The 23,920-nt window shown below is 34.1% G+C and overlaps 1 protein-coding gene across 2 annotated transcripts in view; it reads left to right on the top strand.

Annotated features, from left to right (window-relative positions):
• Positions 1 to 23,920, top strand: part of LOC103561495 (pregnancy zone protein-like) — a 53,595-nt gene that overhangs the window by 9,741 nt on the left and 19,934 nt on the right. For both annotated transcript variants that reach the window (XM_008536139.2, XM_008536138.2), the window contains exons 8-14: positions 688 to 811; positions 8,842 to 8,956; positions 10,592 to 10,701; positions 12,198 to 12,359; positions 13,008 to 13,235; positions 14,719 to 14,782; positions 21,073 to 21,215. In XM_008536139.2, the coding sequence (XP_008534361.1) occupies positions 688 to 811; positions 8,842 to 8,956; positions 10,592 to 10,701; positions 12,198 to 12,359; positions 13,008 to 13,235; positions 14,719 to 14,782; positions 21,073 to 21,215 (946 nt within the window). The remainder of the gene's footprint in view (positions 1 to 687; positions 812 to 8,841; positions 8,957 to 10,591; positions 10,702 to 12,197; positions 12,360 to 13,007; positions 13,236 to 14,718; positions 14,783 to 21,072; positions 21,216 to 23,920) is intronic.

Here is a 23,920-nt window from a genome sequence, read left to right as displayed (position 1 = left end):
TCATTTTTAACATTTTTGTTCTGTAGCTAGAGCTTTCCCATTTAACTTCTCATTTACATTCTTAAAATACATGTGAATTAGGGAGGACTTAGACATACACTTTCTACAAATCCTTAATTTTTTCCTTAAAACAGCTTAAGAGGTGTTGTCAAAGCTGGAATTATAACAGAAAATCTGACAGCAGAAAGAATTAAATAACACAGCCTTATAGTAAAACCTCAACTGAGAGGCAGGAAAGATCTGAGAAAAACTATGTTGTTAATTTTCCATTTGGAAGTATTTCAAAAAGATTTATGGCCCGGAGTTCACCGGTTTGGATCCCGGGTGCAGACATAGCACCGCTTGGCAAAAGCCATGCTGTGGTAGGTGTCCCACATGTAAAGTAGAGGAAGATGGGCACAGATGTTAGCTCAGGGCCAGTCTTCCTCAGAAAAAGAGGAGGATTGGCAGTAGTTAGCTCAGGGCTAACCTTCCTCAAAAAAAAAATAGGATTTAGTAAGTATTTTCGCTTAGAGTTAGATAATTAAGACAGTTTCAGAATAAGCACTTCTAAAGTACAAATGCTGTGGGGGGAAATACAATTACTGTAGATGAACAAGATGGATATATGAATGGATCGATTCATGTAAAAGAAATCTGAGTTATTTATATTAAATATCTTTTTGTATGACTGCTTTATTGTTATAGATACACATATGGAAAGCCTGTCTCTGGTCTGGTGACAATTAATATATGCCGAAAATATTCACGATACTATTCCACCTGCCATGGAAAACATTCACAAAGTATCTGTGAAGAATTCAGTCAACAGGTATGTGGAAATCATTCTCCTCAGGACACTAACACTAGATCTTGTTTTCTTGTGGATTATAGAACAATAGAGAATACAATACAATACAGTATTGTATTGTGAATACAATACAATGGAGAGGAGTGTTTGAAATAGTGACCTATGAAAATTGTAGAGTAAAAGAAACATTGTAAGATTGCCTGGCAATGTTAGGAGCCCATTTGAGGGTTTAGCTCATGGATTATAGTGGTATTTATTTAGCCAGTTTTGTAATTTCCTTCCAACAGTGATCAATATGCTAGGTGTAAGGGCATAAAAGGATGTGGAAGTATCCAAAGTTGGCCTTTATCAACAAATAACAAAAGAAGAATGTGGCAGACGTTAAGAATTTGGTTAGTGGGAGAATCAAGTGACATGCTGTGGGATCTAAAATGCATATGGAAGAATATGAAACCAGCATTGGGTTGAGGAGAGGGAGATTTAGAGGGACAGTGGACCGGAGGCTGCAATTACATCAAAGAAGTGTAATACGAATAACTAAGGGAAACAGCAGAAAGCAGACTATGTCATATTAAAAAATGTATAAACTACTGACTTCAGAGGAAGAAGACATAAAAGTTCAGAATGTGGCAGCATGAGTGGGCAGTATGAATAAAGGTATGGAAAAAATATTTACCAAAGCTGCAGAGAGCAAACAAATGAAAGGCTAGGGTGATGATTATGATGATTAATGTCAAGATAAACATTGATAAACAAGATAAATGAGAGGAATCTAGCTGCCAAAATCTTTAATATATCAGGGAGATTAGAATTAATTTTCATTTTCAAGTGAGTCATGACATCTCTATATGAGTAAATTAAATATCTTTAAATTTTATTATGCAATATTTTCATGTAAATAAGTACAAAAATGAAAACAAATCTGTATTAAAATATAGAATTCCATATTTAGCTTAGAAATCTGATTATCATAACAATTCATCTAGTCAATGAAGATATATGTTTTACTAATGTTCTAGATGTCAAGAAAGTACAATCCTTAGTTGATATTTATGTGTAGGTGGTTACAGAGGCTTCTTAGAAGATGTTATGTCTGAGTTGAGTTTAGAAGAGCAGTAACTGTTGGCCAAGAAAAGAATGGGAGAAAGAATGTTATCATTTGAGGAACAACACATGCAAAGAGGTAGAATTACAAAATGCTGTGGGCAGTGACATCACCACCATGGTGGAGTGAGTTGTTCCCTTAGCCTTTTCCCTGTAAGTCACAACAACTAAATGGAAATTCATTAACCAGAAGAGGCTTCACTGCACTGCACAACAGGACTTCTGAGAGATCCACACAGCTACATCTGAAGGTGGGTGGACTGGATCCCCAGGAGGCAGTGGGACTATGAGAGCACACCCCTCACACTCCCTGGCATCAGCCACCCAGGTTGTGGATGCTCACACAGTGCCCGGCATGACTGTAAGAGCAGGTGGGGATACCCCAGCTTGCGTGAAAACTTTTGGAATTGCAGCCCAGCCCATGGGAGTGCCCACCATGCTGTGGCAACCACACCAGTGGAAACGCTCTACACTGAGTGGTAGCAGCTCAGTCCCTGGGATGGTGCCCATCCGCTGAAAACAGTGAATGTGAGAAGGCACCCTGTTTGCTCAGAGGTGCGCCCATCCATGAGGCACAGCAACCCAGGGCAACCCACCAAGTGGTGGCTCAGCCTCTGTGTGTGTACTCCTCACCCCCAGCACAGCACAGGCAAGAAGGTGCCCTGCTCACTCAGAAGGTGCCCCTGCCTGTGGAGCATAGCAGCCCACAAAACCTACAGAGTGGCAACTCAGTCCCCACATAGGCACCCCTCCAGTATAGCGTGCAGCAGCTCATCCAGTCTGCCGCTGAGCAGAGGCCTTGCCTACAGTGCATGACCCACCCACCCAGCACAGAGGTCCTGTCCATGTGAGCACCACCTTCAGAGTGGCTGCAGCCAGCCAGCGCAAACAGAGAGTAGTTCTACCTGTACAACTTCCAGCAGAAAACACAGCTCTTGCTCCCCCTCAACCAGCAGTGGCAGGTGGTATCTGCAACCTGATATTATCACAAATCCTCTGGAAAAGACCACTTTATCAAACACCATGAAGAACTACAGTAACGCTTCAGAGAAGAAGGAAGATGATAACTCTCCAGAAACCAATCCTGAAGTCACAGAAATTTACAATCTAAATAACAGAGAATTCAAAATAGTTGTCATAAAGAAACTTAATGAGGGGCTGGCCTGGTTGCACAGTGGTTAAGGTTGCACATTCTGCTTCTCGGCAGCCTGGGGTTCGCTGGTTCAGATCCCAGGTGTGGACATGGCACCACCTGGCAAAAGCCATGCTATGGTAGACCTCCCATGTATAAAGTAGAGGAAGATGGGCATGGATGTTAGCTCAGGGCCAGTCTTCCTCAGCAAAAAGAGGAGGATTTGCAGGAGTTAGCTCAGGGCTAATCTTCCTCAAAAGAAAAAAAAAAGAAAAGAAACTCAATGAATTACAAGAAAACTCAGAAAGACAGTTTAATTAGCTCATGAATAAAATTAATGAGTAGAAGGAATACTTCACCAAAGAGATTGAAATTCTAAAAAAAAACAAACAAACAAATAGAAATTCTCAATTTGAAGAACACAATTAATGAGATAAAAAATAATCTAGAATCCCTTAAAAATAGAGCTGACATTATGGAGGATAGAATTAGTGAGTTGGAGGACTGAAATATAGAAATGTTACAGGTAGAGGAGAAGAGAGAACTAAGATCTTTTCAAAATGAAGAAATTCTTTGAGAAATATCTGACTCAATTAGGAAAAGCAATATAAGGATTCTAGGTATTCCAGCAGGAGAAGAGAGGGAGAGGGGACCAGAGACAGAGAAACAATAGCTGAGAACTCCCCAAACCTGGAGAAAGAACTGGACTTACAAGTACATGAAGCCAATAGAACTCATGGTTACATCAATGCAGAAAGACCTTCTCCAAAGCATGTAATAGTAAAACTGGCAAAAGTCAATGGCAAAGGAAAAATATTGAGAGAAAATAGGCAGAAGAAAATAAACTGCAAAGCAACCCCTAATCAGGCTTTCAGCCAATTTCGCAGCAGAAACCTTACAGGCTAGGAGAGAATGGAAAAATATATTCAAAATACTAAAAGACAAAAACTTTCAGCCAAGAATACTCTATCCAGAAAAACTATCCTTCAAATAGATTGCAGAAATAAAAACTTTCCCAGATAAACAAAAGCTGAGGGAGTTCATCGCCACTAGACCTGCCTTATAAGAAATTATGAAGGGAGCCCTCCTACCTGAAACAAAGAGGCAAAGGTTTACAAAGCTTTGAGCAAGGAGGTAAATAGTCAAATAAAATCAGAAAATTGGAGCTCTCTATCAGAACAGGTTAGCAAACACTTAATTATAACATAAAAGACAAATGGAAGAAAGCATTAAAAAAACTATACGCACTTCCATTTAGCCACAAACTCACAACACAAAACAATAATTTGTAACAACAGTAACTCAGAAAAGGAAGAGGAAAGGGATGGAACCTGCTTAGGCTAATGGAGATAAGAAGCTATCAGAAAATGGACTATTTCATCTTTGAGATCTTTTACACAAACCTCATGGTAACCACTAAACAGTCAGAATAGAGCCTCAAATCATAAATAAAGAGAAAACTTAGAAAACCGTCAAACCGAAATGGCAGTCAGAAATACGAGGGAAGAGAAATGGTGGAAATATAGAACAACTGGAAAACAAGAGATAAAATGGTAATGTTAAGCCCTCAAACATCAACAATCACTCTAAATGTAAGTGACTTGAATTCTCCAACAAAAGACAGAGAGTGGCTGGATGGATTAAAAAACAAGACCCAAGAATATACTGCCTCTAGGAAACACATCTCATCTCTAAAGACAACCAGAGGTTCAGAGTGACAGGATGAAAGACAATACTCAAAGAAAATGGCAAGCAAAAGAAAGCAGGTGTTGCCATGCTTATATCAGACAAAGTAGATTTCAAGATAAAAAAGACAATGAGAGACAAAGAGGGACAGTACACAACAATAAAAAGGACCTTCCACCAAGAGGAAATAAAACTTATGAATATATATGCACCTAACGCAGGAGCACCAAAGTATATAAAGCAACTATTAACAGACCTAAAGAGAGAAACCCAACAACACAATAATAGTAGGCAGTCTCAACACTCCACTTACATTGATGGATAGATCATCCAGACAGAATGTCAACAAGGAAACAGGGGCCTTAAATGAAACACTGGATCAGATGGCCTTAATAGATATATATAGAACATTCAATCAAAAAACAGCAGAATACACATTTTTCTCAACTGCACATGGAACATCCTCAAAGATAGACCATATTATGGGGAACAAGGTAAGCCCCAATAAATTTAAGAAGATTGAAATCATATCAAGCATCTTTTCCAACAACAATAACGCTATGAAAATATAAATCAACTATAAGAAAAAAGCTGAGAAAGCCAAAAATATCTGGAGACTAAACAACAAGCTACTGAACAATGATTGGATCAATGAAGAAATTAAAAAATACCTGGAGACAAATGAAAATGAAATTATATCCTATTAACTCTTATGAGATGTAGGAAAAGCACTTCTAAGAGGGAAATTTATAGCAGTACAGGCTCACCTCAACAAACAATAAAAATCTCAAATATGTAATCTTAATCTACACCTAACAGAACTACAAAAAGAAGTTCAAATGAAGCCCAAAGTCCGCAGAAAAAGGAACATAATAAAAATTAGAGCAGAAGTAAATGAAATAGAAACCAAAAAAAAAAAAAAAAAAAACCACAGTAGAAAGGATCAATGAAACTAAGAGCTTGTTCTTTGAGAAGATAAATAAAATTGACAAACCCTTAGCCAGACTCACTAAAAAAAAAAAAAAGAGAGAGAGAAGTCTCAAATAAATAAAATTAGAAATGAAAGAGGAGTAATTATGATGGATACCAGAGAAATACAAAGGATTATAGGTGAATATGGTGAAAAAATATATGCAAACAAATTGGATAACCTAGAAGAAATGAATAAATTCTTAGACTCATGCAACCTCCCAAAACTGAATCAAGAAGAAATAGACAATCTGAATAGACAAGTCACAAATAAAGAGACTGAAAGAGTAATCAAAAACCTCTCAAAAGAAAAAGTCCAGGACCAGATGGCTTCTCTGGAGAATTCTACCAAACATTCAAAGAAGATTTAGTACCTACCCTTCTGAAACTGTTCCAAAAAATTGAACTGGACAGAGCTTTTCCTAACTCATTCTATAAGGCCAACATTACCCTAATACCAAAACCAGACAAGGACAACACAAAGAAGGAAAATTACAGGCCAATATCACTGAGGAACATAGATGCAAAAATCTTCAACAAAATATTAGCAAACCAAATACAGCAATACATTAAAAGGATCATATACCACGTTCAAATGGGGTTTATACCAGGGATGTAGGGATGGTTCAACATCGGCAAATCAAACCTTGTGATGCACTACATTAACAAAATGAAGAATAAGAATCACATGATCATCTCAATAGACGCAGAGAAAGCATTTGACAAGATCCAACATCCATATGGTAAAAACTCTCAATAAAATGGGTATAGAAGGAAAGTACCTCAACATAATAAAGGCCATAAATAATAAACCCACAGCCCACATCATACTTAATGGTGAAAAACTGAAAGCCATCCCTCTGAGAACAGGAACAAGACAAGGGTGCCCATTCTCACCACTCTTATTAGACATACTACTGGAGGTTTGGGCCAGAGAAATTAGGTGAGAAAAAGAAATAAAAGGGATCTAAATTGGAAAGGAAGGATTAAAACTCTCACTGTTTGTGAGCAACATGATTCTATATATAGAAAACCCTAAAGAATCCATCAGAAAACTATTAGATATAATCAACAACCAAAGAAAAGTTGCAGGGTACAAAATCAACATACAAAAATCAACTGCATTTTAATACACTAATAACAAACTAAGAGAAAGAGAAGTAAAAAATACAATCCCACTTTCAATCACAACAAAAACAATAAAATATCCAACAATCGACTTAAGCAAGGAGGTAAAAGATCTATACACTGAAAACTATAAGATATTATTGAAAGAAATCAAAGAAGACATTAAAAATGGAAAGAAATTCTATGCTCATTGATTGGAAGAATAAACAGTTGGATGTTTAAATAGTTAGATAGTTAAAATGTCCATATTATCTAAAGCAATCTACAGATACAATGCAATCCCACTCAGAATCCCAGTGACAGTCTTCACAGAAATAGAACAAAGAATCCTAAAATTTATCTGTAACAACAAAAGACCCTGAATAGCCAAAGTAATCTTGAGAAAAAAAAGAACAAAGCTGGAGGCATCACAATCCCTGACTTCAAAATACACTACAAAGTCATAGTAATCAAGATGGCACACAAACAGATGCACAGATCAATAGAACAGAATTGAAAGCCCAGAAATAAAACCACACATCTATGGACAGCTAAAGAATGAAACTAGATCATTACCTTACACTATACACAAAAATTAACTCAAAATAGATTAAAGACTTGAGTGTAAGACCAGAAACTATAAATCTCCTACAAGAAAATATGGATAGTATAATCTTTGACATTGGTCTTAGCAGCATCTTTTCCAAAGCTATGTCTACTCAGGCATGGGAAACAAAAGAAAAAGTAAGCAAATGGGACTTCCTTAGACTAAAAATCTTCTTCACGGCAAAGGAAACCATGAGCAAAATGAAAAGACAACACACCAACTGGGAGAAAATATTTGTAAATCATGTATCCAACAAGGGGTTAATTTCCAAAATCTATAAAGAACTCATACAACTCAACAACAAGAAAACAAACAACCGATCAAAAAATGGCCAGAGAATATGAACAGACATTTTTCCAAAGAAGATATACAGATAGTCAATAGGAACATGAATAGAGGTTCAACATCACTAATTATTAGGGAAATGAAAATCAAAACTACAATGAGATATCGCCTTACACCTGTCAGAATGGCTTTAATTACCAAGAAAAAAAATAGCAAATGTTGGAGAGAATGTGGAGGAAAGGGAACCTTCATACACTACTGGTGGGAATGCAAACTGGTGCAGCCACTGTGGAAAACACTATGGAGATTTCTCAAAATATTAAAAAAGAAATACCATATGATCCACTTATCCCATTACTGGGTATTTATCCAAAGAATATGAAAATGACAATTCAAAAAGATTTATGTTCCCCTATGTTCACTGCAGCATTATTCACAATAACCAAGACCTGGAAGCAACCTAAGTGTCCAGTGATTGATGAATGGATAAAGAAGATGTGGTATATATATACAATGGAATGCTACTCAACTATATTAAAAAAAGACAAAATCGTCCCATTTGCAACAACACGGATAGACTTTGAGGGCGTTATGTTAAGTGAAATCAGCCAGAGAGAGAAAGACAAACACTGTACGATTCACTCATATATAGAAGAGAAACAAATACATGTATAAAGAGAAAAGATTAGTGGTTACCAGAGCGGAAGGATGTTGCTGGGGTGGGAGAAAGGGATAAAGGGGCACATATATATAGTGACAGACAAAAATTAGACTATTGGTGGTGAGCATGATGAAGACCTCACAGAAACTTGTATATAATAACGTACACCTAAAATTACACAATGTTATAAACGAATATGATCTCAATAGAATAATTGAAGAAAACTACTGTGGCACATTTGGAAACTCTAGGAAGTTTAATGTGGCAAAAAAGGAATAGGCTTTCAGAACAGATGGGGGAAGGCAAAGGTTAGCAATGAGTAATTCAATGATTAATGAAGAAATTTTATGTTATTTTTGAGCTTAGGAGAGGATAAGCACTTAAAAGATACAACTGTTGCAAAATTTTCTTCTATAGCCAACAAAAATTTACATAGGTTGATAACTGACTTTTTTGATAGAAAATCAGAGAACCCAGGAATTCTCTTCCTTTCTCTTCAGGCAGACAATGAAGGCTGTTTCACACAATTCGTAAAGACTAAAATATTTCAACTGAGACAAAAACTATATGACATGACAATACAAGTGGAAGCAAAGGTCAGAGAAGAGGGAACAGGTTTGTATTTTTTAAAATATGTATTAATTCATTAATTTATTAAACATTTATCAAACTTCCATTCCATGTAAAACACTTTACAGTTCCTGGGAACTATGAAAATTACACAGTCCCTGCCCTCAAGGTATTAAAAATCTAAAAATATTGTACATATGTACATGTATATATGTGTATGTAGATATGTATAACCATAATAAAATTTCTGTAAGAAATATAAAAACTAAGGGCCAGATGAGTATGAAGAAAGATAATTAATTCTAATATAGAGCCAAAGAAAGCTTTATAAAGTAGCATTTAAGCCAATTTGTATAAAATGGATAATATTTTAAGAGACAGTGATGGACTGGGAAAGCATGATAAGTATAGAACAAATGTGTTCAATCTCAGAAGAATCTGAAAATGTAGGGTGATGTGAAGGTGTATAGAAAAGTAAATCATATACTAAAATGGTTAGACTTTATTATGAAGTATTGGATATTTTCAGATATTGGAGGAGAATCACCTAAATAAATTGATCTTTTTAAAAGGTAATTCTACTAGACATGAAGAGGATAGGCTAGGTGAAAAAGTGTTACAATATGATACATCAGAATATTATTCAAAGATGCCTCCAAAGATTTCAACTCTGGGACCCGAGAAAAGGAAATACCATTAACCAAAACAAAGAGTAGATGAGAAGGAACTATGGTGATGAGAATGGGTCAAAGATAATTAATTATAACTTGAAATATCAAAGTGAAAGTTGATTCATTCAGCGGATAATTTAAAAGGGAAGCCATAGCAAAATCCGGACCAGAAATGTAAATTTTGAGCCATCGCCATTATGTCTACCTCTTCCTAAAAGTAAATGCAATTATTCTGAAAGTGAGCTCATTTAGCCTTGTTAGATTGAGGCTAGAGATGGACAAGGAGGGGTCCAAGGACAGAAACATTTACATTAAGGAGATGGTATCAAATAAGTCAGCGTAGTAAAATTGGAAGTCAGAGACATGAGGGAAATTTAAAAGGTAAATTTCTTCAAAGCCACTGGAAGGGTTTTGGTGGTACTTATATATGAAGTACTTCTGAGAGTTTGTTTTTATGAAGTCTGAGATGAGAATACTATATTGGGAACAAATAAAGGATATTTTAGACTTTGATAGAGTGGTGTTTTAGATGATGAAGACAAAATACAGATTATACTTCATTGAATGGAAAAGCAACAGGTGTTGGCTACACTCCGGATAGGCCATGCAATGAAGAAAGAGGTCTTGCTGGAGAAGTAGCTTGTGATAGAAATTTAAGCATATTTTAGGCCAATATGAATAATCATTGTATGCAGAAAGTTGTAGGGAGAGAACAGGGATGTGAGAGACAGAAACAAAGATGGAACAAGATCACAGAGATGAGAAGAACTTACTAAGAACATAGGTGGAACAAGCAGAGAAATTAGGGAATTAATAGCAATAATTTTTTATATTGAAAGTGAAACTAATGTCAAATTGCTTGTACCTTCTAAGTGCGAGAAATTTTGGAAAGAATAAGAGAAGAGATTTTGGATGGTATTTTGTTACGATGGAGTGAAGCCATTATGATGAGGTGGAGGTAGAAGGTGAGTTGAATACATAGAACAGTTCAACTTCACTTCTTTTTCAGGATTGGAATTAACTGGGCATGGATCATGTGAAATCACAAATACCTTAAGCAAACTGAAATTTATAAAAGTGGATTCACACTACAGATGTGGGCTCCCTTTCTTTGGGCAGGTAAAATATCTTTTCAATATAAGTGTAAATTGGGGGATGTGGCTTTTAAGAAAATGAGTTTTTGTATCACAAAACCAAAATTTATTATAAAATGAATATTTATTTAAAGTAAGAAAATAAATTATAGCAAATTAAACACTTAAAAAGTAAACACCATCACAATATCCAGAAAAATAAAGCATACTTTTATTAACTTTCTAAATCACATCTATAATACATTTTTCCTGTGTAGCTTGACTGTATACTCTGTGATTGCCTCTTTATAGACAATGATTTTGTAATATTGCTTTCCATAGAAAGAATTGCAAGATACTCTTTCACCTAGATAACTGAATGTTCTTATTTTTGATAGTTTAAAAAAGTTTTTTTTCAGCTTTAAGGCTCAGTATTGGTAATAATATTGGTAAGTTTTAGGACTGATATCCAATTTAGTAAATATCAATTTTCTTTCATATGAGATGCAAGATTTCTAGGCATTTTAAATTTTCTTTTGTAGTAACTCATCTTTGAATTGAAAGTTTATAGGCAATTTCCTTATTTTTAGCAGCATATTGTAAATTTTATATTTTCTTAATTTATTCCACTATTTCATTTCAAATTGGCAAGAAATTAATAAATGTATATACAAGATTGGGCAAGATCATTTAAGGTTGAGAGAAGAGCATAAGACAACTGAAGACTTGAAGGATAAGTATGACTTGGCCAGAAATTTAAGAAGTGTGGAAAAATGGCCAAGGCTCTAGATGTGAAACAGTTTTCAAAAACAAAGAATTAAGAGAGAGTCAGTAGGGCTGGCTGAGAAAGAAAGTATAACTGTATGACTGAATAGTTGTAGGTAAGCTGGAACAGATCTTGAAGAACCTTTTAGGATATGTTCAGAATTTGTAGTTGAGAAGTTACTGCAGGTTTTAAGAAGGGTAACATGATCAGATAATCTCAGGTTGTGGAGAGACCAGTTTGAAGCAAGGATAAAGCAGAAAGAGGGTAGATTGCATAAGACTAAATAGAAAGCTATTGGAAACCAAATGGGAGAAAAATATTGTGGTTTTAACTGGGCTGGTAGCAGTGGATTTGGAGAGAAGTAAATAGGAAAGAAATATGTTTAACAGGGGAAGAGATAGCACTTGGCAATGGGTTAGATATAGCCATGAAAGAGAGAAAATGATGAAAAAAGGCCCTCATTATTCTTGCATAAACTAACGGATGGATAGAAGCACCATTTATTGAGATAGATAACACTAGAGATAAAGAAAATTTCGGAAGGTAACACCATGAGTCCACTTTTGAATATTCTTACTTGAATGTTCATAAGGTATCCAGGTAGAAATGTCAAAAAGAAAAGTCAGTTTAGAGCCCAGAAAACAAGTCTTATTTTCAGATTCTAAGATCTTCAGTAAGTGACAGTGGCCAAGAGGTCAAGAGGTGAACACAACGAAGAGTGGAAGATGTTATTGTTATATGACACTTGAAATCAGCTATCACTTTCATGTTTCTAGATTCTTCTAGTGGATGAGAAGGATAAGCCAATCCCCAATGAAACTATAGTTGTTGCTGTGGATTTAAATAGATACCGTTCCAGCTATACGACTAATGAGCATGGTTTGGTGGACATTTCCATTGATACCACCAACTTCACATCTTCTTTCATTACAGTTACAGTAAGTAGAAAGGAGCATCTGGGACTAAAAATATAAAGATCACTGGGGCCACATAATTTAAGAATATATGGGCCATGTAATTTAAGGATGTATATAAGGAGAAGGATATAAGGATGTAAGGATAACAGAAAAGGTGATAAACAGTAAAACAGAAATTAAGCAATGTGGAGACCTAAATTATAAGAAATAAAAAATTCTCTGTCATAAAACTTTTACGTTAGGTAGACTCTGTTTACAAGATGATTTAGTTTCAGGAGATATTTATTAGGTTACCTTTATGTTCCCTTGAAAAGTTCAATATTTTTATAATTTTATTACAAATTAGATTTTACTTGGCTTCTTTGGTGTACCACTATTTTTATTTTGTACTGAATATTCAGGTATCCTTACACAATTTACAGCCATAAGGATTTTAAGAAAAAGGAATTGATCTTGATTGTGAGTGAGTGATACCTACTAAATCAATATAACATAATCTTAAACTTAACAGAAAGTCATTCACAGATTATGCTTTATTTGGGAAAGTAGCCTATAATGGAACCAAGTAAGCATGGTTCATATAAAATCTTCGATAAATGACAGAAAGTGACCAATATATATGAGATGTCTTAATAACAATATATTTAAGATATTTATTCCTTCCATTAGGTCACTTACAAAGAGAATAACCAATGTTTTGATCACTGGTGGCTTTCAGAATTTCATACACAAGCACAGCACACTGCAAAGCGTATTTTCTCCCCAAGCAAGAGTTATGTTCGCCTTGAACCTGTTGCTGGCACTATGACTTGTGGGCAAACCCAGGAGATACGGGCACACTACATTCTGAATGGGCAGATTCTGCAGGATGAAAAAGACTTAACCTTCTATTATTTGGTAAGAACAAAAGCCACTGTAGCTCTTTCTAATTATGTAAACTCCCAAAAGATTGAGTTCCTATCTAAGTAGTGCCTTTTATAAGATATCAATATAACTTTTTTTTGTTTTTGTGCTTGAAGAGAAGCTGCTTCTTAACAAATTATTAATGCTTTAATTTCTTATTTATGCCCTGGTCTCCACTGAAACTTTTGTTTTTCTCTGTTTTTCTAATGGAAAATTATTGAGTGAGAGAGAAAGAACCTATGACAAATGCCTTCTTAGTCAAAGGAATTGTTTTTCTTAAAACTCAGTAGATAAATAAGCAAAGGATAAAAATCAAGAACTTATTTAAGGAGAAAGAAAAATTATAAACAATCTTCTGGGAAAATGCTCAATTTTGACATTAATTGGAGAGATAAACATTGAAACAATGAAGTAGCATTTTACATCTATAGTGGTTCTAAATAACTGCAGGGAAAAAGTACATTGAAAGGCATTTAATAAATTGGTATGATACTTATAAGGCCAATATATCTATTTATGTCCCTAAATTAAAAATATTCAAAGCTGATAGTTACCCAAGTAAGTCATTTTAAGAAGAGAAATTTATGTGTAGGAAATTCTGTAGAGGAACATTAATTATAAATAATATTTTTAAAAATTCCATGAAGAAATAAAAAAATTAACAGTAAGTTAGAATCTTAGCTTTACTGCTTCTCTGTTACATGACTTTGGATAATTTACCTAATCTCATTTGTAAAGAGAAATATCAGTCATCTCACCTGAATCCTGGAGGTAGAATTTACACATACTTGATAGGGTTATTGTGCAAATTAAATAAAATCTTGAAACCAAATTATTTAGTTGAGTGCCTGGCATATAGAGTCTGTTGATATATTTAGTTTTTCAAAAACAGAAGCAATAATAGAGAGTACTTACATATATTTTATATCTGCTTTCACTATATATTGCTTTGCATATAATGATGCTTAAAATATTTGTTGAAAGAATATGTAAATTTGAAATATTAATATTAAAAATAAATAGTAAATAATAAGTAAAATAATTTCTTTTATTTAAAATTCATAAGTAAACATATAGGAAAAAATTGGAAGAGTAATTTAGTGATCAAAAATAGCTTCTCGTGGGGGGAACTCCATGGCCTAGTGGTTAAGTTCAGTGCACTCCACCTCGGTGGCTTAGGGTCAGTTCTTGGGCATGGACCTACATCATTTGTCAGCAGTCATGCTGTGGCGGCAACCCACATATAAAATAGAGGAAGACTGGCATAGAAATTAGGTCAGGGATGATCATCTTCAAGCAAAAAGAGTAAGATTGGCAACAGATGTGAGCTCAGGTGAATCTTCCTCAGCAAAATAAATAAATAAATAAATAAATAACTTCTGGATTCTAGTAGTGAGATTATTGTTTATTGATATATTATAAATGTGTTTGTTTAACCCTTTAAAATAATAATTAATATATTTCCTTCTGTTTTCAGATCCAAGCAAGAGGAAGCATCTCTCAATCAGGAATCCACGTGTTGTCCATTAAACAAGGAGATAGTAAGTACTTTCAGAATTCCTATTTTTTCTCTCATATTGTTAAATCCTGAACATTTCAGAAAGACAGTTATTTTCACCAAGAGGAAATGGTCACCAACCTTCTTCCACCAAACAAAAATGAGGAAGCTGATAAAAAAGGATGGCATACCAGGTTTATTTTAGTCCATTTAGGATTTGTTTCTTCTTTTTATAGCATTTCTATGTTTTAAATTTTATTCCTAAAATAAAATATATTCATTTTATAACTAAATATTTTTAAAATGCAGAAAATAATTGAAAATTCTGAAGATCACCAGAGAAAAATTTTACTGTGCATATTTTTCTATTAGTTACTTGTTGCTGCTGGAATAGATTATCACACGCTTTCTGGCTTAAAACCACACAAATTTATTATCTTACAGTTCTGTAGGTCAGAGGTCTCTCTAGGCTAATATTAAGGTGTCAGCAGAACTACATTCCTTCTGGAGCTCAAGGGGATTTTCTGTTTCCTTGCCTTTTCCAGCTTCTAAAGATATCCTTCATTCCTTGTTTATGGCCCCTTCTTCTATCTTCAATGTCAGCAACACACCATCTTCAAATCTCTCTCTTACATTCCGGTCTCCCTCTTTTAAAAATCATTGTGATTACATTGGGCCCACTTGGATAACCCAGGATAGTCTTCCCATCTCAAGTTGCTTGACTTAATCATATATGCAAAGTCCCTCTTGCTATAGAAAGTAACATTTTCACAAGTTTTTGAGATTAAGACTTGGATATATTTGAGGGTCATTATTCTGCCTACCATAGACTTCCCTCTGGCCCCAAAGATTTGCATCCACTGACATGCAAAATTCATTCACCCCCTCTCAATGTCCCTAAAGGCCTCAATCCATTACAGCATTAAGTCCAAAATTTCATATAAGTCTCATCAACTCAAAAGTCTCAAATATCATTATCTAAATCATTTAAATTAGGTGTTGATAAGGCCCTGAGTATAATCCATTCTAGGTTGAAAAGAATTATCAGTCCTAAGAAATTTTAAAATGCAGCTGGCAAACAATATTAGATTTCAGGGCCTGGGAATAATCCTCTTTGGTTCAAGTCTCTCCCCTCTGAGCTAAAGGCTCCAGTCTCAGAATCATCCTTTCTTTCTCATGAAGGATAACATGTGTCTTCAGCTGAGTAGTTTATCAGCTTGCTTCTTCTCTGTAGAATTTAATGAGTCCAATATAATCTTTTCATTTTATACTCTCTCTGTCTGTTTTGATCCAAGCTGACAGTGTTTCCACTGATATAAATTTCTCAAGAAGCTTATAGGTCTCCCATGTGTCAGGGGGACTCCATTAAACAGGAAGCTTCTCCACAAAATTTTCTTGAATAATTCCATCTCCCTTTTCAGTTTTTGCTGAGATCACTCAGGGGATCTATGAGTCATACACTTAATCTCTTGAAAGAGCTTTTCTGTGACTAAATATTCTGATCTCTTGATTTTTCTGAGATATTATCAAAAAGTTGTCCAGTCGCACTGCCTTTTTCTCTAGAGCACAGTTTTCTGACAATGAATGTCTTAATGTTAGGGCTTTTTGCAATCTAGATAAACTGAGAGGTTCCCAAATTATCAAGTCTTCGTTCCTTTTAGGTCTACAATTCTTCCCTCAATTTAACTCTTCTCTTTCACATTTTACAATAAGCAGCAAGAAAAAATCAGGCTGAATATTTAACACTTTACTTGGAAAACTCATCAGCTACACATCCAAGATCACCGTCCACAAGATCTACTTTCCACATAACTGCAAGACACAATCCAGCTAAGCTTTCTGCCACTATGTGACAAGAATCTCCTTTGCTTCAGTTTCCCATAACATATTTCTAACTTCCCTTTGAGCCCTCACCAGCAATGTCTTTAATGGCCATATTTCTACCATCAGGCTGTTTATAACAAGTTAGAGATTCTCTGAGATGATACATGTTTTCTCTACCATCCTTCTCACTTTATTTTGAGTCCTCTCTAGCACAGATTTTAGCATCCATATTTCTACTAAAAATCTATTTAAAGTAATCTAAGCCTTTTCCCTCAAAATTCTTCCATGTTTTTCCTGTTACCCAATTCCAACGCTACTTCCACACTTTTAGGTATTTGTTACACTAACATCCCACTTTCAGGTACCAAAATCTGTAGTTTTCCAGTCATTTTTCCAGGAATTCTTTTCAAAATAATTTCGTAATTTATTTGACAATGTTTTGCAGCCAGCTTTTTATCAAATTTCCAATACTTAAAAATACTTTCTTTATGCTTTTAAACATCCCTTTACAACAAAATTTTATTTACTACAAAATGTTTCATCAATTCTAAACCATAAGATTTGTCACCAGTTTCCGTTTTGGGACATCTAGATTAAATTATGACTAACTATGATAAAATCATTATTTTATTCCTTAAATAGATTTTAGTCCATGCCTTCTTTGGAGTTATTTTTCTTCCTCTATTTCTATATCTTATTCTTTTTAGTAGCTTTATTCTGCATCTATGATGATCTTTTTTCCTTTGTAGTTTGGTAATATAGTGAATTACATTGACTGAGTTTTAGTGTTAAACTCACCTTGCATTCCTGGAATAAAAGCACACTTGATTATGATGTATTATCCTTTTATATATTGTTGGATTCAATTTATTAAAATTTTGTTAATAATTTATATATGTTTATGAAGGGCATTGGTCTATAGTTTTATTTTTTTCTTTGTCTGGTTTTGGTATTAGGTTAAAGTTGGTCTAATGAATTAATTAAATATTCCTTCCTCTTCAATTTTCTCAGAGAATTCATTTATGTAGGGTTTTTTTCCCCTTAAATATTTGGTAGAATTCATCAGTACAGACATCTGGGCATGGAATTTTCTCTATGAGAAGGTTTTAGTTACAAATTAATTTTCTTTACTAGATAAAGTGCAGTTTAGATTAGCAATTACTTCTTGAGTGAGCTTTGATAGTGTGTGGCATTCCATGACTTTGTTTCTCTAAATTTTCTACTTTATTAACATAAAATAGTCCATAATATTCCCTTTTACCTTTTTTTTTGAGGAAGATTAGCCATGAGCTGACATCTGCTGCCAATCTTCCTTTTCTTTCTTTCTTTCTTTTTTTTTTTTTTTTTTTGAGGAAGACTGGCCCTGAACTAACATCTGTGCCCATCTTCCTCTACTTTATATGTGGGACGCCTGCCACAGCATAGCTTGCCAAGTGGTACCATGTCTGCACCCAGGATCTGAACCAGCAAACCCCGGACCACCAAAGCATAACATGTGAACTTAACCCCTGTGCCACCAGGCCAGCACCCCCTTTTACTTTTTTAATGTCTGTGATATCCATAGTGATAGTACTGCTTTCATTCAAGATACTGATAATCTGTGTCTTTTCTCTTTATTTCCTGATCAATCTTTCTAGAGTTTTATCAATTGTATTGATCTTCTCAGCAACTGGCTTTTGGTTGAATTTATTTTCTCATTGTTTTTCTACTTTTACATCATTGATATCCACTGATTTTTGTCACTTATTCAGCTTTCTTTGCATCTAATATACACTTTCCAAGTTTCTTCATGTGGAAGCTGAGGTCACTGATTGAGCCTTTTTCTTTCCTAATATAAGTGTTTAGTGCTATGCATTTCTCTCTAAATATTTCTTTAGCTGCACCCTACAAATATTTACATGTGATATTTTCATTTGCATTCAGGTCAAAATATTTTCAAATTTCTCTTTTGCTTTCTACTTTGGACTGTGGGTAATTCATAAGTATGTTATTTAGTTTCTAAGTATTGGGACACTCTTCAGAATTTTTTTTGCTTTTCATGTCTAATTTAATGCCATTATGATTGTATCACTGTTTTAAATTTATTAAGACATATTTTGTGGCAAAAAAATATGGTCTATCTTGGAAAATGTTAGAATTTGTATTCTTCTACTCTTAAGTGAAGTGTTCTCTACATGTCACTTAGTTCAAGTTGCTTCATAGCATTTCTATATCTTAAATCACACTTTCCTTCTGAATTTCCTTGAATCATAAATATCTATTGATTTCTGTAATCCCAGGAAGAATAATTAACTCTTCAAGAAAAGGGTCAATTAAAAAATATAAGTACATTTGGTCTGTTTATTATGTGTCCCCAGGCTAAATCTCATAAGTAGCTTCCTTTTTTCCTGTTCATTTGAAAAGTTATAGGCTATGATTTTACTAAAGCAATTTTCATTAACAAGACATATTTAGAAAGACCAAAAAGCCTATTAACCCAAGGTAAGTCAATATATCCAGCCAAAAACAAAGACTATGTATTCTAAAGATTGGAAAGTGTTTGTCTTTTATCATTTTTTATAGTAGTTCCTGGTACAAAGTGGGTACACAATAAATATTTTTAAATTAATTCATAAATGAAGGATTTACAATTTATGACAGCTAAACTTTGAAAAAGTTTACCCATCAGAACTATATTTGAAGACAGTATATCTTCCTGTCTTTATATATCTCTGTAACTGGAGTTTTGGATAAAAGCATTAATAAAACATGGTCCACGCCCTCAAGATATTATATTTTTAGTGCTCTTCTGCTCTTCTCTTTGAACAAATCCCATCCTTCCTTAAAAATCTGAATAGAAGAACTTAGAGATCATTAGTCCAGAGTCTTTATTTTGCAAGTGGAAAAATTGGTAGGCAGAAAAATATCTCATCTTGCTCAAGATAAACTACTGTGCCAAGAAGAGCCTCTTCTCAGTCTATTTCTCTAGTTGCCCTTTATCTCTTTTTATTTAAACAGTTCAACACAACATGAAGCAAGCATTCCACCTTACGAGGCTTTAGAATCTTCCAAACAAAACCTGATTTGCAATTAGTCACCTAACTCAGTTACAACTTTTCTTTTAAATAGTCACATAAATGTTGTTTAAATATACCTTTATAATTAATCATGAATTTTAGTTTGTATTCAAAGTCTTAATAAATTTATTTGTAATTCTTTGAATTTTAGATTAGCCTCTTATGAAATTTCTTCTAACTCTACTTTTAGATGAAAGTGTCTTTTTTTTCTAGTCACTTTTCAATCAGCATGAGATTACCAAGGCCATGATAAAGATGCGATGTCTACCACTCTGGAACCATGCTCAACATAGCTTCTTCTTAAGTCTAAAAAATCTCATAGGTATATAAAATCTATCTTACTAAATGCTTTTTATTGCTTAAAGAAAATTGAATACATTCATTCAAATATGGAACATTCACTCTAAATTTCCATTTAATCATTGGTTTTTATGCCTCATAAGGCAAATTCTTCAAAATTAGTCCCTGTAATAGTGTCTAAGACCTATAGGATTGAGTACCTAGAGAGGTGGAGTGAGGAAAAGGAAGTGTCTCTCTCTTTAAGAAAAAATATAGTTCATTTTATTTGATAATAACTAAGGTAAATGGTTGTTTTTCCATTTGTCTTTGATTTCTAGAAAACTTAATGCTAAATTTAGCATTCTAATGTATAACCATTTTGTTACAGTTTCTTAATGAAATTAATTCCTGCCTATGTTTAACCCTGCTCCAGAAATCCACCTTCTAATAGTTTTAGAATTATCATTTCAAATTTATTTTGACCCTGCTGTTTTTGTGTATTTTCACCACAAGCTGCCCTCAAATCTTCTATAGATACAGCAAGGTTACAGTTTTTAAAGAGTTTTATGTTAGAAAAATCAAACTTAGAACATTTATGAGAAAATTAAGCAGGTACGTTACATAAGCACTAAGTGATTCACACTGAAAACAAACACTAAGGCAAGTACATGGAGTTCTTTTACAAAAATCAGAGGCACACCTTGTTTCTTATGTGACTATTTGTACCTGTATCTATGCTCTACTGTAAATGGTCTGAAGGTAAAGACTGTGCTGCATTATTTGAATTGTCCTCATACATATGACACGATTTGTGCTGATTTAGATAGATCATAGATCACAGATAAAGATAATTAAAGATGTCTAGAAGTTCTTCTCTTTTGATTCTTTCTTCTTAAATCTTTTTTTAAAGTTTAAAAATGGAGACATGCACTAAATATTTTTCCTATTTAAGCAGAGGAAATGAACTATTTAACCTACATCTTTAAGGAAAAATGTCACTAGTTCAGCATATATCTATTGAACACTACCACAAGCATGGTGATTTAAATGCAAGTCTTTTCTTCAGTATGCTCCAAATGAGAATAAGTTAAATAATTTGAGAACCTCTTCTTTATAAAATTGAGAACTGTTCCCTCTTCCTAATCTATTATCTTCAACTTTCTTTATTTTCCAGTGAAAGGGGTATTTTCCTTCTCCTTTCAAGTGAAATCAGACAATGCTCCTAGTGCTCAGTTGCTTGTTTATACTATTTTACCTAATGGAGAAATTGTTGCAGATACTGGGACACTTGAGATTGAAAACTGTTTTGCCAATAAGGTGGGTGTTTTGCTTAAGCCCAGTTCTTTTATTCATCTCCCTTTTTGAAACATGGAAAATAAGGAGGTTATGCACATTAAAAGCCAGCCCTGGTGGTCTGGTCATTAAGATTCAGAGCTCAGGGAACCACACCACAATCTGTCGGTTGTCATATTGTGGCAGCTGTGTGTTGCTATGATACTGAAAGTTATGCCACTGGTATTTCAAATACCAGCAAAGTCACCTACAGTGGACAAGTTAAAGTGGAGCTTCCAGCCTAGACAGACTAGGAAGAAGGACCTGGCCACCCACTTCTGAAAAAAATTGGGCATGAAAACTCTATGACTAACAGCACAGCATTGTCTGATAATAGTGCCAGAAGATGAGAAGATAGAATGAAAAGACCAGTCAGGGTTTCACTCTGCTATACATAGGGTTGCTAAGAGTCCTAATCAACTCAATGAGTCCTAATCGACTCATTGGCACTAATAACAAATGTACACTAAAAGAGTGCCATGTGGTGCTCCTAAAACTTTCCTCCAAAGACCTCTAATGGCAGAGATTGATGCCATACCCTGAGTGGTCTAGTGGAGTAGTTCAAAGCAGGTGGCCATAAGCAAGGTGGTTTAAGTCTTGTTTTATCTTAAAATTCTTGCGGAATTCAAAATCTATTTCATTATAAAACTTTAATAGTTTTAATTTTGAAATGTTTTGTTTCCAAAATTTTCTATTGAAAATGCTGCTTCAAAGGAATGTGTCAATTTTGTCCCATAATATTCCTCTGACACACCTCCATGTACTACTGTGGAAATTAGTAACTAGTGACTTTAAATTCTGTTTGATAATACAGAACAAGGGTATGTGTGTACTCCATTATGAGAAACATAGCCTCGGCACTCTAGTAATGATTATAGCATAAAATCTAACATATTTGCAAATGAGATCTTCTTATATTTCCAAAGAATAAAGCTGTAATAAGAAGCCTACTGAAATATAAATAAGACTGTCCCAACAGAATTTGGTGCTGTAATCTTAACACTAACAATCAGATAGGATCCGCTGACTTCAGATATCTTTTTAAAAATATACCTAGAAGGACTCTTTACCTTGGATTTTATGGAGATTAAAACAATATGCATTTATAGCAAGTGAACATTTCCGCAATGAGAACCATATTTAGATTATTCTTTTTTAATATACAATGATATAAGAAAAATACACAGTGGATTCTGACAAAAATTGTCAACTCCATCTTACTAAAGAATGCTATTAAACCTGGACAGGGGTCCAAGAGTATAGTTCCTGTTCTGTTTGGATGTTCTGTACGTTTCCTATGAACCTAAAAGAGATTCCCACTTTGAGCTTCAATGCCCTTATTGGTAATCACAGGTAGTTAGTTGTTTGTTAAACCTTTGAATGGCCATGTTATGCCACAGCTTTCAGCACACTCTACTCCTTCCAGCAGTGGTCTCTCTCTGGTGCAAAACATATGACAACTCCTGTGTCACACCTGGAAACTGCTACACAGAAGCAAAAGTCCATGGACATTGTATTCAATCATTTCATATCAAATACCTTTTAGCATCATTGATCAGAAGCAGAGATAAGCAATGAAAAACTAAGCAATATAGTAATGAAGATTTATGCAGTACTTAGAGGAAAGTTGACTATTTTTTATTTACCGCAAAAAGTTAGAAAGGAGAGCTATTAAAGTTAAAAATTAAGGACCCTAGAAGTTAGACATCCTGACAGGATGCTGAGTAAACAGAGTCAGGTGTGGGCTGGGAAGGTGAGGAAGGATCCAGGTCAGTTTGACACGTGTGTTCCTTCAAACCAATATCCTTTAAATATGTTTTGCAATCTTTATTGGGACAGAGAAAAACTGTTTTTTATTCACTACATATACTTTTTTACTTTAAAAATAAAGGATTTAGTATAGACATTAAATACTATGTAACAGTTTAAACTATCTGTCATTCTCAACTGGATATAATTATTCATTGAGGATAATAGTGATTAACATAGATAGGTACAGACTCTCAAAATACACTTTACAGTTCTTTTTTGGTTCTCATATCAGCAAAATATTTTACATTTGCTAACATATCCATTTCTTGGTTACTAAATATTTTCAGTTGATTATAATCTCAAATAACTCACTTGTTCATTTGATATGGATATTAACAAACATATTTTAATGAATTTAAATTTCCTAAAATTAATAACATCTTTAAAGTAGAATTCTCCATAAGCAGTTTTCATAATATATTGAACTATAGAGATGAATACTACTCCATCTTGAGGATAAACCAATTAATTATTTATTTTTCGTGTATGTCTCATGATACATGAATCCAAACTGTTCCATTAATTCAGTAGACCACATAGAAGGATTATCATACTTAAACTCAGCAATCCAAGTCAAATATTATTTAACTAAATGTACTGAAATTTCACTCCAATCCAAATCAGCTTGCAGTTCAAGAACCTAGACAGCTACCTGATGCTGCTAGAGTAAGTAAATTCTAAATTATTTTATTTTATATTTCAATATGAAATAAAACTCAGGTTCTACTCAAAAAATCTTCACATAAACATGAGGAACCAATAGATTTACTTACCAATGAATTTCTACTGTTCAAAGCAGAATCAAATCTCTGAAAATATTACACACAAATTTTTTGTTATTTCGTAGTTCTTATTCTTTATTCACATTTTTCTAATTT

Source organism: Equus przewalskii, chromosome 5 (assembly GCF_037783145.1).
Source record: "Equus przewalskii isolate Varuska chromosome 5, EquPr2, whole genome shotgun sequence".
In the NCBI taxonomy this organism is placed as follows: Eukaryota; Metazoa; Chordata; class Mammalia; order Perissodactyla; family Equidae; genus Equus; species Equus przewalskii.
The sequence above is the reverse complement of the archived record's forward strand: the minus strand, read 5'-3'. Positions and strand labels throughout refer to the sequence as shown.